The sequence below is a fragment of the Mytilus galloprovincialis genome, chromosome 1, assembly GCF_965363235.1.
Source record: "Mytilus galloprovincialis chromosome 1, xbMytGall1.hap1.1, whole genome shotgun sequence".
NCBI lineage: Eukaryota > Metazoa > Mollusca > Bivalvia > Mytilida > Mytilidae > Mytilus > Mytilus galloprovincialis.
The window spans coordinates 76,056,599-76,074,286 of record NC_134838.1 but is presented as its reverse complement, the minus strand read 5'-3'; the positions used below and the strand labels follow the sequence as shown (position 1 = coordinate 76,074,286).

General features: G+C 31.9%; 1 protein-coding gene across 1 annotated transcript; it reads left to right on the top strand.

The window, feature by feature from the left end:
• Positions 1–288: 288 nt before the first annotated feature.
• On the top strand, positions 289–16,450 carry LOC143084104 (cell division cycle protein 20 homolog). Its single transcript, XM_076260514.1, has 10 exons — positions 289–425; positions 6,005–6,262; positions 7,562–7,813; positions 8,954–9,085; positions 9,856–10,052; positions 10,571–10,665; positions 11,034–11,268; positions 11,683–11,808; positions 12,680–12,797; positions 13,324–16,450. Exons 2-10 carry the CDS (start codon positions 6,031–6,033, stop codon positions 13,512–13,514), a joined length of 1,578 nt encoding a protein of 525 aa, XP_076116629.1. The 5' UTR covers positions 289–425; positions 6,005–6,030; the 3' UTR covers positions 13,515–16,450.
• Positions 16,451–17,688: the final 1,238 nt, after the last annotated feature.

Sequence of the window (17,688 nt, the reverse complement as noted above, 5' to 3'; positions counted from 1 at the left end):
TAACATTTTTAGTTTAGAAACAAGAAACAAAAATGTCAATGATTTAATTAGATACATGTAATTAAGTGTACTAAAACAACATATTTGGTAAAGACGACATCTTTCATTTTCTTTCTTAATTTGAATAAACAGAATGAGTAAATACAAAAAATATTAATCGTAGACTCTGAGATCGTAGATCATCGTAAGGTTTGAACCTAACATATCGGGGCGAAATATTTCTTTTAGAACATTTTGCAACTTTTGTTTAGGAAAATGGACCAATGAGATGTTGTATTACAAAATTGAAGGGACCAATTACGAGGCGGTAAACTTTAAACACAAAAAGCTTGTCCAAACAAGAAAAACAAAACTGTCAACAGCAATCAAAACAACAATCAATATAGTGACTATTGAATAATCACTTTACAAAAAGAAACAGAAAGGTAATGACACATGAATTTTACATCGAAACGGTTTGAAAAAATATTTTAACACAAAAACCGTGTGGAATCCAACATGTTGAAAAAAAGGGGGAGGGGTTTTTCAATCGGAAAATTGTTCTCATTTCAAGATATTAAACTTAAACAATTAGCGTTTATTGAAGTGATAAGTATTATGCACTGGGATTTCTTAAAACATGAGAATGAAAGGGCTCAACTGTAATAGTAATACACAGTTGAAGTAGTTTTAAATATTTCAAATTAGACCTGTATCTAATATTATGTATGCTTGTTAGTGAAGTCTGCAATGAGTGACACATAACTGTTAACCCAGTCTTCACAATGAACTTTTAAATCTACACCCAACAGGCGTAGTGCTAATTTTTTGAAAATTGTAAGATTTTATTGCCAATATTGGACTGTAGAAATGATTTTTACTAGAACACACCCGTGATATCGCGGGTCCGTGACTGAATTAAAGTAAATAACTATGCGCAAGCCTTATTATAGTAAGTCATGCCGATTATGAGATACACAGTTTTCTCTGCTTTCAAATCTTTCTGTTTGAACCCGTCAATCTGGAACTTATCAATTATTGGTAATATTAATTATTTGGATAACAAAAGGTCCTGGAATGGAGTATTTTTTAGTCAACAGCATTGTCCTATGTTAGTTATAAATAAAGTTGAATTCTTTGATTCACTGTTTTATGTCATGCCCGCTAACAAATTGAAAACGGTTCCTATATACACCTTATTTTTAGTCCAGATTTTTAGTATTCGTATTGTTATCTTAGAAAGTCTTACTGATTAAAATACTACAATAGGTAACAATTTGACAATGATTGAATTTAGTAGTGTCAACCCTGTGATTATGATCCGTGTATATAGGATAATCCTAAATACACCGTTTGGTGGTGCACCTGTTAGATGCGGAACGTACAGATAAGGTAATAGGTAACAGGTGAATATACTATTGGTATCGGTATCGGACTCGACCCGGAACTTCTTAATTATTGGCAATATTAATTACGTGGAAAATAAAAGGGCCTGGAGTGGTGTAATTTTTAATCTACACCTTTGTACTATATTAGTTATATATAAAGCTAAATCTTTGATTCGTCGTTTTTACGTGATGACGGCTGACAAATTGGACCTCGTAATTTTAGTATTATAGATATGCCTGAGAGTAATGTTATAAGCCTCTGCTGCTGTGCCAGTGGTGCTGTCCAGGAGACTATGACAGTACCGCGGGAATCATTCATGTACTTGTACACGATAGCGCTCTATATGTAACATCATCATTGCTATATGTTAACATCATTGTATTCCAGCATTAAAGCATCCATTTGTATAGACCAGGGGGTTAAGAAATCCACTAGCCCGACGCACGGGACTACAAAATTTCGACCTTGGGCAACCAAAACTTGTAACCCAAAATGCCCGACGGACTAGTAACAAAAACTTCTTGGTGTTTCTAAAATTGAAAGAGGAAAATCCCCTCATCACTTTTCCATCTTATCCAATCAGATTCAACTACGTCATCCTGGATTCCCAGAATTTGAACTGATTTTGTACAAGTTTTAAAATAGAACAAATAACTCTGGGTGGATCTTGTACATGTACTTTTAATATCGATGTGTCAGTACAGGAGGTGGTATTGTACAATGCTTATGCAACCTGATTTTACCTCCTTCTGATTAATTTATTGCAATGTAAATGTGAATCCCTTTTGACAGCAGAAACCTAACTTTTGTCGGATATAAATTTGAAACATGTGCTGATATTCTTTTACACAAACGTAATGATACTATTGTATCTGATAAAACCCCTCCAATCCTTTTAAATACCCACGTATAGCAGTGGTCAAGACTTGTATCATCCTCGGATTTGGTCAACTCATTACATGTATATCAGAATTTTCAGTGAATATTCAATTATCGATTAATTGAATATGTATATCATGTATATGCTAATGAATATTTTTTGCTGATATAAGTTTTGAATATCCAATTTGCAAAAATCTACTGTACAATGCCGTGAATGGATAAAAATTGTTAAGTTTATAGAATTCATTGTTATTGCAGCAAACTCTGAATTTTTAAGGCATACTAGGGCTAGCAGGTCAGTTTTGTTGGGCTAGTAGTTCTTCCAACAGGGCTAGTAAAATCTTGCAACCAATTAGCCCTGGGCTAGTGAGCTATAACAACATTTCTTAACCCCTGATAGACGTCTTTTTCTCACTTTATAACACCACAACTTCTACAATTGTACGATCACAAGATTGGTACAGAGACCAGGAGAAAAGATAAATTGCTCATTGAGACTTTATTGCACAAACTCATGGCCCCGACTTTGTCTAGGATAAAAAGAGACTATCACAGTACCGCGGGAATCATACATGTATTTATATGCATAAGCGCTCTATTTGTAACGTCATGGTTGCTATGTGTTAACGTCATTGTATTCCAGCATTAAATCGTCCATTTGTATATATAGACGTCTTTTCTCACTTCATAACACAACGCATTCTACAATCAAATGATCACGAGAGGTGCAGCATAAAGACTGATAACCATAATTAGAATTTAATTTAATCTAACCGTACAGCGATAGATAACATTTGCTATTTAAAACAGCCTTAAAACAGATGTACATGTAGATTGCCATTTGACACGATCAACAGCTCTTATATTTCTGCTCAACTGATATACGGTAGTATCAAGTGTGCCAAAATGTGGATGTGTCACTGTCTACCAATTCAATGTGTAAATATGTAGATTTGCTGATGTGTCCAGACTAGACATTAAATGTTATGTTGATTCACTCATTAATAACTGCTGATGAGAAAATCTTTGAGTTTCCTCGTCTTCTCCTGTTGATCAAATGAAAGAAATGTGTACTGTAGATATACAATGTATTTGTTTTGCAGTAAAATATAATCTGGTAATATGTTTTGGCTCCCTCAATACATGTATATATGATTATTCTCACAGTTGTAGAAATGAAGATTTTTTTGAAGCATACCGTAGATACTCGCTTATAAGTCGGAAGTTTGGGAGTAAAATTCAGAATCCAGAGAGGGGTACCGACTTATAAGCGAGATCCAGTGACCAGAGGAAAAATCCAAGCTCGAGAAAAATGGTCAGGAGTGATTTTCCTGGTCAAAACTACATCGGTGATTGCCAAACCTACATAAATCCCTAAATTAAAAGTTTTTGTTGTAAATAAATGACTACAACACTGTCTTTGTGTTTTATTTGTTCTCTGTTAACATTTTTCTGTCAATTTGTTTTGAATTTCCGACTGTTTCCGGTTTGTGTATTGATTGTCATGGTCAAATGGTTTGTGCATAAACCCAAAAGAAAAAGCCAAGAACCAAAAATGAAAACGAGATAACAATGTACCAACTATGTAAAAGGATGTATTCAGCGGAGTTATTGTGTCATTATTGTGATATCATGATATCAATTCAATACTTATAAATCATACAATAATCAAAAATAATTTTAAGATTCATTCCCAAGATCAAAATATTATTCATTAAAATGTCTCAGGTAAACACAAAGATTACAAAATTGATTGGCAAGCCAATATAATCCATTGATAACCCCTAATTAAGAGACAAAGAGTTGTATTCACTAAAGGTGTGAAAAATATCAGTGATAGGTGAACAGATGACACTATAGTGCCTAACAAGATTTTGTGAGGTAGACGAAATTGACTTTAAAACGATCGTATTAACTTTTGATGTGCAGAAATAGGCAGATCGGACATATTTTGACTTTAGTTACTTACTATTTAACTTTGGGATTAATTGTAATCAACATATTCCAATGAGACTGAAAAATGCTTTTTTTTATTATGATAAATAATAATTTTACCTGCCGTAGTCGTGCGTAAAACATATTTCGGTATTTCTCTTACGAAAATGACTTGTTTAATGGAACAAAACGTATTATTTGTAAACTTTCTCTTTACTCTTCACAATAGACTTTTAAAAAATAACTATCAACTGTATATTCCGAAAATTTTGTGAAAATCGAATAAGTGGCAATTCTTACCTTTCATACCTTAACTTTCATTGATAAAACATAATATTGACTCGTCCAGTATCCAGTTTGAAGGTCATTTTAGTTACCGTACACATTCATGCACGTTCTAATTAATCAATAGTCATATATGAAAAGCATAAACAAGTTTGAAGGTAAACTAATAACAACTTAATCCAATCAAATTGCCTACGATTCAATAACAATGACCAGTCCACATCATAAAAATGTATAGGGGTAAACTGGGTAGGGAGAAAATGTCAGATATATTAAGTTCATTATTTTGCAATAACGAGTAAAAATTTGTTAACCAATAGATTTGTTATAATTTCATAAACATGTCGTTATGTATTGGTATAGTTTTTGGATCTTTCATTAGCGTATTTAAGGCTGTAGAAAGTTTGGCCTTCAAAAGTCAACATAATCATTGACTTTATAAAGAAAATTCGCCTTTTTAAAACATTGAATGTTTCACAAATAATACTTGACAACAAAGCAAAATCATTTCTTAAAACACTGCAAAAAAAATAATTCTGATTGATGCAGTGGCATTGTCATAAATTGCACTGGAGTGAACAGTGGTACATCAAACGTCGAATTCCCTCGCACAATGTTATCATACACTATAATGAGTTGGGAGTTATTTTAATATAAAGTTGATTAGCTTCACTTAATTTTTTTAATCCTTTAATCATCACAATATAATGAGATTATGAAGTGTACATGCTCCTTTAACACTGAGTTATGTGTGCTGTGAAAAATATTGATTGACTTTAAATTTTTTCAGGTTCATATTGGTTTATGTTCGCTTTTCTCAAACAATAGGTTGTTAGTCATACCCTACAAAATCATTGATGCATTACGTAAACAACACATGGCTAATCTGTAATCAAACAACACATGGCTAATCTGTAATCAAACAGTGAATAAATACATCTTTATTATTAAACAGCTATATAAATTATCATAATCAACATCAACTAAATTCAAACCAAACAAACATTCATGCAGAAAATGAATATAATTCCTGGATTTGCGTTGGTTTTACCGGTGTTCAGTAACTGTCAGCTGCAAACAAAAATGTCAAAATTTTGTCCGACTTATACGAGGGTCAAGACTAAATCCTCAGAATTTTGAGCTGAAAAGGGCATCCGACTTATAGTCGGATCGACTTATAGGCGAGTATCTACGGTACATTACAATGTTAAATGATAATTTTTTCAAACTCGAGACTGAATTTTTAAGTGTAAATTTGGAACCAGATGTGGGATTAATGAAAAAAGTATTTTTTATTTAAACCTTTCACAGCATATAGGGAGTCAGACGAACAAGTTATGGATTTGGTGTGTGTTGTCAGTACTTTCTCTGTTGGGATTGATTTCACAAAAGCTATTCTCATGAGTGATGAGTCAGGAGATAAGAGAATCAAACTTCTTTTTTCATGATTTTATTACTTTTAACATGTTTAATGAACGTACATGTATCAGTTTGATAACTCTATTTATTTTAAAGAATCATTTTTCTATTGTAGATCCAAGAAAAATTTTTGATTGACCAATGTCACAGTTCAACTTTGAAAATGAATTGAATAGTGTCCTCAGAATGGATGCTCCAATGTCTAAAGGACCATCAATTAGATGGCAACGGAAAGAGGAATGCAATGCCTCAGTCAACAGCTCCCTGAACATCAGCACTGCTTCAAAAACACCAATGAAAAATGTCAACAGATCTGTAAATAATCCTAAAACACCATCAACTGGGTCTGGATCAAAAACACCTAAATCTCAAGGTATGCTACACTTATCTCATCTCAACATCAATGAGATTGATTTTCTAACTTGAGCAAGATCTGCAAAAGTGAGAAAAGCAATCGAGTTGAGATGACCAATGATGATCTACTTATAGCTATTTTACCTATTGCAACATTGTTAGTTTCATTGACAAAGGGCATGTGCTACGCTAGTTTCTAGTGATAATTTTCTCATCATTCTACTGTGCTGAGAAAGGAAATTTTTGTAAAATAGTGATAATACATGTAGTATTTATTGTAAAAAAAACACAAAGAAAACATTTATTTGTAAATATGTGTATAGTTCATACCAATCGTTTGTGAAAAATACATGGAGGCATTAGATTATATATCAATCCATAAATCTATTGTTAAAAGTTTATGTTGTATTCTAGATAGATATATATGCAGTAGTCTGTCCCTGTTGCATCTTCGCTAGCAAAGGGTTACGATCCACTCCCGTTCTCTTCACCCTTGGCGGATTGAGCCAAGATTTGGGATAACAATGTTGCGCCATCTATCGGAAGATAAAAATCACGCCCATTCCGAATACATTATTATTGACCAATGGTAGAACTTGAACTCTTCAACTTGGAGGTAAAAACACGGTAGTGTCTAGATTCTACACACTTGGTAAAGCCGGAAATGAAAATATACGTAAACATTCATGCATTTGTGCATGAAACATACACAGGAACTTCTATTGGTTGATTAAAAACATTCAAGTTGTCACTAAATAGTCGTATGTTTAGGGATGTAAAGACTTGTTGCACAATAAACACGTGGTAATTGTTTACAAACACTTTCTACGTTTACACGTGATCATGTTATAGGCGCTTTTTGATTGGATGCAGCGAGTTTTGACTGCAACCAATAAAAATCCTTATCTTGTGTCTCCGAAATTTTATCTCAATCCGCCAAGGGTGAAGAGAGCGGGAGTGGATCGTAACCATTGGCTAGCGAAGATGTCCCTGTTGTTGAATAAAGTAGGATATCAGCTTTTCAATGATATATGTTATCAGATTGATAGAGTTATATTGTTAATTAACACACTGTACGTGTGTGTATGAAAAACTGATATAGAATGGAAAAAAATTCTTGTCAAAAAAAAGAAATTAAGAATTGACAGGGTTCTATTAAAAAAAAAAAAATGCTTATCATGCTAATACAATGTGCAAGAAGCAATCATATATAGTATAAAAATAAGGTGGATAGTTCAGATCGTGATGATTTCTTGTCATGCTGATGTACAACTAAATTGTATGTACATGTATACTTACATTTTGTATTTGATTATAGGGAAATCCAAGACTCCAGCTAAAGCACCAAAGACTCCAAGTGGAGGAGATAGATTTATTCCTAACAGGAATGCAACACAGTTTGACCTTGGTCATTTCAAGATAATGAATGATGGAAAAGGAGACAATCCAGAATTGTTAAGTCCATCGCAGAAAGAGTTCCAGAAAGTGATGAGTGAAAATTTGAATGGAGCTGACATAATGAGTAACAAGATCATTTCCTACAAAAACAAAGCTCCAAGTGCTCCAGAAGGTAGGTGAAAGATCTTTTCTCGTGATTAGTATAGTCTGATGTTCATCAGTTTTATCCTTTGATTGTCCTTAAATGCATGAAATGTTTTAATAATATATGAAACAGTGTTTTCCAAATACCTCACAAATTATTTATAAAAAAAATGTCTGTGGTATTGATAAATACAGGGTTGGCAAAAACCCGGTTTTATGAGTATTGCCCAGCCCAGTGGGAAATACTGGGAAAACCCGGGTTTTACTGGGTTTTAGTGGGTAATACTGGGCAATACTGGGTAATATAAAATGCTGGTCTGAATTTTATAGGCCTTATTCAGTGATCAAACACAAATGCTATACATTTAAGATATATATAACCTTTTTTGTTTGTCAGGATTGGTAAAACTGTAAATATAAAGCAAAAACTATTTTTTTTTAATAAATATAACTCCTATTAAGAAATAACAATTACATTTAAATAATGTATGTGTACTGTCACTAATTAGTAAGTAATTATTCAGATTAAAATGCAGATTTGTTTATGTAACAATAATCAGCCCTATCATTCTATAAGTGTTAATGGCATGACCCTTAGGGTGTTTATTTAGCAATATGAATGTATAACATTTGAAATTAACAATTGACTTAAACATTGCAAAAGTATGGATTAAAATTGAAACAATGCTTGGTAATTAACAAGGTTTCCTTAAATGTGCAAATCTTGTATTCTGTCTACGTAGAAGGGAATGAAATTGAATTTTTCATTAATTTAGAAATGACTGTCAATGGTTATATGTATAAAAAGTATATATTTAGCTGTAATACTATGAAACTACACCAAGACTTTACTATTTTGTGTTAAAATAAGCTTACAAAATCATATTGCCCAGTAATGCCTAGTATTCCCCATTCCTGGGAGTATTGCCCAGCCCGGAAAACCCGGGTTTTCCCACCCGGGAATTCCCGGGCGGGTAATACTTTGCCAACCCTGGATAAATAAACTATAAAGTGGTGGAGTGATTATATTTTAGCCACAGGTAATTTCTACAATTACGTTTGTAAACTCTTTTTCAGCATATGTTTATAGTATATGTATATACGTAGGTTATTGCACTTACATGTAATTTGTTTCATAATTTAATTCAAGTGGATTTTCATTGTCCAGGTTATCAGAACAACTTACGAGTGTTATACAGCTCTTGTAAATCACCTGTTAGTACAGCCAAGAAGACAACACGAAACATACCACAGTTTCCAGAAAGGATTCTAGATGCTCCTGATATAGTTGATGACTACTGTAAGTTTATACATTCACATGTACCATATTTATATTTGTCTAATTCTATGGAAATTTATCCCTTTCCGAACCCATTGTATGAAAAAATTTAATCAACGTGTGGTTTCCCATGATCCCAAAAGATCATTAGATGATTTTAAGGGTCATAACCTTTTTAGCTAACTGGATGAATCAAGAAATGCTAACAGGTGTTAATGAAATTGACAACCTCATGGAATGTGAAAGGCACTCAAAGGGGATTTTCATTTAACAAAAAAATAGAAAATTTATTTTTTAATCATTAGAGAAACAGATTCTTACATAGTTACTCCTGGATTATCAGATTTATCCAATCCGATAATCCACTGGTATCAATGTAAGAATCTATATTTATCATGTTTGCTATTTTATACGTTCATACATTTCAAAACAGGTTATGCTCAGCATAAAATAATACATTGTACTCCATTGTACTCACATGTCCTGAATCATGTGAATCAAGTTTGGTAAAAAGTTGGCACATTCACATGAAACTTCATACACATGTTTATCATTTTTAACATTTAAAACACATGCCAGATGAGGGTTTTAATCCAGATTTTGATAGTTCACTGAACATGGGAATGTGAAAGTATTGGTAGGGCTTAGTGTTCTTATGACACATATCCTTGTAATTCATGAATTGTTTGTGACGTTTGAGGAGTATTGAAGTTAAGAAATTTTGGTATTGAAATATATGATAGTATAATTGTTCTTTGAATTGACAATAATCCTTTTTTCCAATATTTCAGATTTGAATCTATTAGATTGGTCAGTAACAAACCAACTAGCAGTATGCCTTGGTGGCAGTGTATATCTATGGAATGCTGAATCAGGAGATATAAATCAATTAATGCAGGTGGAAAGTCAAGAAGATTATATTGGTGCTGTGTCATGGGTCAAAGAAGGAAATTATTTGGCATTAGGAACAAGTAGTGGGGAAGTACAGGTATAAAATATTTCCAGCTCCTTTAATTCACATTTCTTTTATTTACTGCAAACCAACTTATTGTCTTGCAAGTTGAAAAATAACAGAAACATAAATCGATTGGAATAAACTGAGATCTTTCCTCACTGAACTATATCAAGTGAATTTGAAAATTGATGTAGAAGTAAGTAAAATTTGGGTGACAGATTGTAAAAAATTGTTGGAAGACAAATAAAAACACTACTCCTGGGAGCAAAGAAGGAATAATTCTTAAGGCCAAATAAAAATATATGTGTACCCCGACCGACCCTAGTTCTTGTAGTCAAAAAGTCAAGGTCAATTGTGAATTTTCAATTTGTATTACCTGTTTAGAAATTTCTTGTGTATGATATTAGTATCACTATAGAGTTTTCAAGCTTGCTCGAGTTGTTTGCAAATACAACAGAGCTAGATTTTTTTTAATACTGGCTTGTGATTCTGTTTTGTTTTACTTATATAATTATGACCAATTATTGTACTCACAATTCTTTTTTTCACAGCTCTGGGATGTTACAGCAGGCAAAAGGCTTAGAAATATGCCAGGACATGCATCTAGAGTTGGTTCACTGGCATGGAACTCATATATACTCAGCAGGTAGATTATTTTATTGAATTAGTACATTGATTTGCAGGGTTTATGGTTAATCAAATGATAGCTTGCCAAGATGAGTCTCAGACTGTGATTGCAAATAAACTACCTGGACTACTTGGACAATTGCTTATACAACAAATTTTCATTTTACAATGAAGATGTGGAACTTAAATTTGATCAAAAGGAAGTATAATCACTTTGAAAACAAAATTAATGTGGACAGATAATAAAAATTCTATTCAAATATTATTTTATCTCCTCCATATAAACATGATAAAAATTAGAAAAAACTACCTCTGACATCTATGCAAAGTCATGTTACAAATTTTTTTTCATTGTTAAATTCATTGTTTGTTTTTTCATTTTATCAGTGGTTCAAGAAGTGGTAGCATTCATCATCATGATGTTAGAGTAGCAAATCACCATATAGGAACCCTCAACGGTCATACACAGGAAGTATGTGGATTACAGTGGTCACCTGATGGTAGACATTTAGCCAGCGGTGGAAATGATAACGTACTGAACATCTGGCCAGCACATATTGGTAGTCTTGTGTCAGAGACATCACCAATATATACATTTACACAGCATCAAGCTGCAGTCAAAGTAAGATTATTTTCATGTGTAATTTTTAAAAGCAAGATTAAAGATGCTTATTGTTAAAAAAAAAAGTAGAATTATAAAAAATACTTCAAATGTCTGGCCTTGTAGTCATAAAACTTTGGTCTTGAACTCAGACTAAGAATTAAACTGATCAAAATGGATTTGGTGTGTCAGGCACAAATATTGTACTCTGGAGTTCTAAGGTAAGTTATATGACCGAGAGCCCTGGCTTGTGTAAAGATAAAAAGATATATTAGATATGCCATCCTATGGTAGTTTGTAATAAAAAAATCAAAAACCCCACAGTCACATTTTTTTGAAAAACATGGATAAAAGTTCTATAAGAATAAAATAAAATATATTGTACCATTAACCAGGTTAGTGTAATTTCTAAAGATTCTTTTTTTTTTTTAATAGGCTTTAGCATGGTGTCCATGGCAACCAAATCTTCTAGCCAGTGGAGGAGGCACAGCTGACAGACATATACGTTTCTGGAACTGTAGTACTGGTACATGTGCTCAAAGTGTAGACACTAAATCACAGGTAAAAATAACGTTATAAAAGTAATTTGGGTTGCTTGTTCTTTTCTTATATCATTTAATTATCTAGATCTATTGTGTCCTTTTTAAAACAATAATGGTATTTGAAAGGTATTATTAAAGTTTAAAAGACCAAGAATACCAAATTTCCTAAAGTTGTTAAACATAATTATTACATTGGTTGCAATGAATTACATTGATTTCCCAGTTAAATAAATACCGATAATTTCACATGTGAAATAAACGTGGTCATTTCACTCTCTGACTTCATAAAACAATAGGTGTTGTCAAGACGTCGATAACGGCGGATCAAAACAAATTGTGAATACGTAGAAAAAAGATATAGTTCCTTACATGTTTTACATTAATTTCTTTAAAAAAAGCCATTTGCCAATGTAATAAAAAGAATAACTAATTAAAGAATTCAAATATCAAAAAAATATTCAACTCATGACCGAGCAACACTGATAATTAACTCATGTGCTATGCGCATTCATGAATTAATGTGTTGTTTGGTCACTTGTTGAATATTTTTCTCTATTTGAATTCTTCGATTAGTTATTCTTTAAATAACTAAAGACATCCAATGACAAGGTACCTGACTTGGGACTTAGAGGCGAATACAAAAAAAACACAGTTACTAGTAAAGCAATACTAAGACATAATGTATCTGGAGAAACATATGATCCTGTGAAAAAAAACACACTTCTGCAGCTGTTTTTGGAGTAATTTCATAAAGCAGTGCAGAATGACATAATGCCTCAAGTAAATTTGCACCAGATTCCAAAACAGAAAAAAAACTATAAAATAAAGGAATTGTTTTTGATGAAAAATACTAGAAGCAAAATATTTATATCTTATTTTCATATTGACAGGTCTGTGCTCTGCTGTGGTCAAAAGATTATAAAGAATTGATTTCTAGTCATGGGTTTGCTTTAAATCAGCTGACAATATGGAAGTATCCATCACTAACTAAAGTATCAGAATTAACAGGTTTGTAGCAAACATTATATAATTATTATATATTATATAAAAAGGAAAAATCTGTCATGCAAAGCTTCAAACAAATCAATTTTGTTTTTGTTTAATAATCTTTATGAACAGTAAGAGGAAATAGTTTAAAACAGTTTCAATGTATCACATTATTTTCTCTTTGGTTGACTTTTGCCTTATTTTGTAATATTTATCTTTTGACAACATTGAAGCATGATTTCAACTTATTACCAGTTACATTCAGCAGAAATTGTCTCCCCCCTTTGAGCAGTTATGGGGAACATTTTCCAGTTGATGATTCAGGATGCAAAGATTCAGGATTCCAAAGGGTCTTAATATTTAAAATCTCTATGATTTTATTTCAAATATATGAATTAAACGGTTAGAAATATTTCGTAATTTGAAGATGGCAAAATAAAAATTGTTGCAAATTACACCATGAATTGTGTACATGATTGTTCTAGGTAAAAGAATTTTGTATAATATTTTTCAGTTTTCTTATATATCTATTAAATTTTGAATTCAGGTCACACAGCTAGAGTATTACACATGGCAATGTCACCTGATGGATCAACAGTTGTGTCGGCAGGAGCTGATGAAACTTTACGGTTATGGAAATGTTTTGCAGTAGATGACGACAAGAAGAAAAAACAACAACAAAAATCTTCATCAAAAGACAGTAGTCGAGTTTTATCAATGACATCTAAGATTAGATAATACTGATTTATTTTAACAACATTTAATATCCATCAGTAAAATGTGCAAAACATAGACATATATGACATCAAATAAAAGTTCTTGCCTCAGGGAATCATTAATATCCAAAGTAACTCTTTGAATCGGCATGGTATATACTTTGTTTAGAAGTTAACCACACGCTAATCTTATGTTTGCTTTGGTAAAAAAAAAAAACTGTCAGTTCAGAACATAAATCATGATTCACAATTAAATCATCGTGTAAACTGTCAGTTCAGACTGTTAATCATGATTCATAATCAAATCATCTTATAAACTGTCAGTTGAATCTCTGGTAACTAGAGCTGATCATATTTTATGGAACCAGATGTTTAATATTGTTTTAGTTTAAACATTGAGCCTATTAAGACCTACATTATGAATAAAAAAAAATTATGGTGAACATTTTGATAGTTACAAATTAAAGGATCATGAAAAGGCAGTTGCTAAAATTATAAAAATTTCAAAAAATTATGTCAAAGTTTTTTTTTATAGCAGTTTATTATATTTAATGGACCTATTTCCTTTAAAAAGACATTATAGAAAAATCAGTTTTTGAATTGGACAGTTTAAACAGTGGTTATTTTTCAGTTCCATATTTCTTTCTACAGTGTTCCAGCTAAGCCGTTTTCAGAGGGCGAGGCGCCCGCCCTTTCTCGAGTGCCGCCCTGTGCCCTTTTTACAGTTTCCAGGGCGCCCTGCCTTTTTTGAAGATTTATTGTAATATTATTTTGTTTGTATTGATATCATCCGCTAATTACTAAATTTTACCTGGTGAAAAGTTTATGACTTTGTTTACGACCCCAAGCTAATCAACGGTTACAGTGTCATAATCTGTTGTTATAGGTAATCTGTTTATCGAATGGGTCATTAATGATCATCAACATAAATTCATTCAAATAAAATCCGTCAGTTGGCAATATTATCTTTGAAGAAATGTGCATACGACAACTTGGGTACAATTTGCAATGTTTAACGTAGTTTCATGGAGAAATCGTAAGGACAGAAAGTTAAAAACCACAAACAACTTGTGGAAGACATTGTTTTACTTGTTCTCCGTGAAATAAATAGCAAATTCAGAAGTATTTGTCATTGACTGCCCTCATTTTTAATACAAAAATAACAAAATTGGCCGCCGTGTGTTGTTGATCATATTTACATCATCTACGTACTGTTTATAATCATCCAAATAAGGAGCACACCCGAATAAAGAAAGATAACTCAATCTGATTTTTTTCCTAGCATTGAGTAACCCACTTAACATATTCTAAAATATGTCTACATACTTCTTGCTTAAGAATTTAATGTTTAGGTATTTTGAGATACGAGAAAAGTTAAACAGGGTCTTAGTAGCAGTGTTGGTAGGGTGCCTTGGTAACTTTTTCTGTTTTCTTTATTTTTAATACAAATTTTCACTGTTGCTATATCCTTACATTGTGCATTTACTGAGCACAGCTGTTTTGTGCTGTATCGCCATTAAGCAAAAACAGTAAAGGTAAAAAGGTGAAACTGGTCAAGTGTGTCAGATCATAGAAACAGAATGAAGCAGGTCACCTTTCAAAACATGCTGCATATAAAGCTTAACTGTGCCAAGCAATGATTTAAAAACTTGTGTGACAAGCAGTTTGAAAAGTTTTTCAGCCTAAAAAGTAGAAAGATATAGTTCTATATGGGCTAATGATGTAGTTCTTGTATAACCAGTGAATTTCAACGAATAAACACAATGTTTGAGTAATATCTTTATTAAAACATGCCCTTTTCATATTATATAGCACGTTAAATGCCCTTTTTCAGGATTGGCACCCTGCCCTTTTGAAATCCTAGCTAGAACACTGTTCTACATGTTCTAAATGCATTTTATTAGTGCTGTTATAAGAATATCTTTTATGTGTCTTTTTAAGAATAAAACATTATTTATTATATACTATATATTGTATATACTATATTTTTATATCTATCTCTCTTTTGTGTTTATTTTATATTTTCTATTCAACATTTTTTATTCTGTTTAAATTCCACTTTTATTTTTAAAGATGATCATAGATTTACTCTGAAATTTCAGCTTATTTTTATGCCATCACTGTCACAACAAAGATGTTTTAAAAATTCTGTTCATCTACTGAACCGGTTAGTTTTAATACAGAAGTATAAATTTGTTATGTTTTCTGAATGTTTGTTGTGTTATAGACAAAGTTAAATCACAGTTTGTTTTGTTACACGAGTGATGAATGGTTTTGAAGGCATCGAATTGAAGTGGAATCTTTAACATTTATACATTTGACTGGATCTGTTTGATGAAAACATGTGAAAAGAAATTATGGTATGCTTGTTAATTTTGCTGCGTTTTGTATTTTTTTTTTTTTAATGTATTCTTTCTTTCTTTTAAGTAAGCCATAAACCTATGTAGGTTAATAAAGGAATATAATACAGAAGCAGGGATAGATGATAATGCATTCAAATTTAATTCTTATTAAATTGTATGATTACTCAAAACTTTTATTTACATCCAACCTTCAATTTTGAAAATAGAGTGAAAAAAATCAGAAAATATGAAATTATTTAAAACATGAACAAATCAAATTGTAGAATTTGAAAAGTACTGGGAGCACATTTTTCTTTGCATATTTTAGAGTTTCTGTATCAGTGTTGACTTTGTGTAATACTTTCAAGAACAAAAATCTATATAAGATCTCTTCTGTATGCCCTTGTCATGGTTGATAAAATGTACAAGAGTTTTTGATAAATGAAGTGAGTGGTTGACAAAATGTATTGCCATGTGTATTTGCTTTTTTTGTATGAATAGTAAGAATGTGGAATGAATCTGTAATCAATTACATAAAGTAGTATGAATTGTTAGTTGCAATATTTTGTTATGATGTAAAACTTGTTCAAGAAATAAATGAAAATTTATAATATAATTTTTGTTTTTTTATCATTAGTTATAATGAAATGTATTCAATATATAGAATAGAATGGCAGAGCAACAACCAAATATTGATTTTGTACAGTTTTAAACAATCCTTGGTCATTTTTGTTTTATTGTCTCCCCTTGAGGGAGTCAAACAGTGAGACAAGGGTATGATGTTTCCAGTGTCGGCCAATCTAGACTCAAACTATCTAAGGTTACAAATCCCACAGAAAAATTTGGCTAAGATTCTAGGTTCATTTTGGCTATGAAACATCCTTGGTGAACTAATGTTTTGGTTTGAGCATTCCTGATGAAGGTAGACCCAGAAAACTTTTCAGAAACACAAAATTTATAAAGTATTATTTTCGATAAACAGATGCAAATTGACAAAACTGCTGAATAAATCATCCAAATAAGAAATAAGGAAAAAGTGTGTTACTGAAGAAAAAGAGAAATTGTATTATAAGTTTTTTCTGCTAGGGAAATTACTTATTGAATCCCCTTAATATGACTGTCTTATGATTAAGTTGTCCTCCAATAACACAAAACATGAGTGGTTCGCACAATTGTCTTTTTAATATATTAACACTGTCCTTTTATCTGATATTTAAAACAAACTCCACAACTGGAATGAGAAATTCAGATTCAAATTGGAAAACTAAGTTTAAATACTCAATTGACTATAATTTTGGTAATCAGAACAACAAACTCTTACACATGAGCTTTAGCTGACTTTTTAGACCCTTTATTTCTTTGTGAAAACAATCATATATTTCAACTAAGTGCACACACTGAAATGTCTCTCCTTTACTAATCATTGATATTATGTTTATAGTCCTTAATATAAAGCTTTACTACATCTATCACATAAACTTAACATGATCCAAGAAAATGAGGTCAAAGTCATATAAACCAAACTGGAAATACATGTACACCTTACAATCATTCAATACACTAAATATATTTGACCCATTGCTTATTGTTTCTAAGAAACAGACTTGACCAAGAAAACTAAACATTGACCAATTAACAATGAAAATGAGGTCAAGGTCAGATGGACCATGCCAGGCATACAGGTACAGCTTACAATCCTTTCATACATCAAATATAGTTGACCTATTTATTGCTTATAGTGCAAGAAAAACGGACCAAAACACAATAAAATGCTCTGCAGGGCACAGCCTGATACAACCAGAGTTTGAACTCTGAACAGTTGGGGCCAGTATGGACACAACATTCAAGCTTGAT

Bases quoted from the DNA above. Each gene is read 5' to 3' on its own strand.
- LOC143084104 (XM_076260514.1), top strand. From the start codon at position 6,031: ATGTCACAGTTCAACTTTGAAAATGAATTGAATAGTGTCCTCAGAATG. The intron at 9,086-9,855 runs GTAAGTTTATAC...CCAATATTTCAG, and splicing joins TGATATAGTTGATGACTACT to ATTTGAATCTATTAGATTGG. The intron at 10,666-11,033 runs GTAGATTATTTT...TCATTTTATCAG, and splicing joins AACTCATATATACTCAGCAG to TGGTTCAAGAAGTGGTAGCA.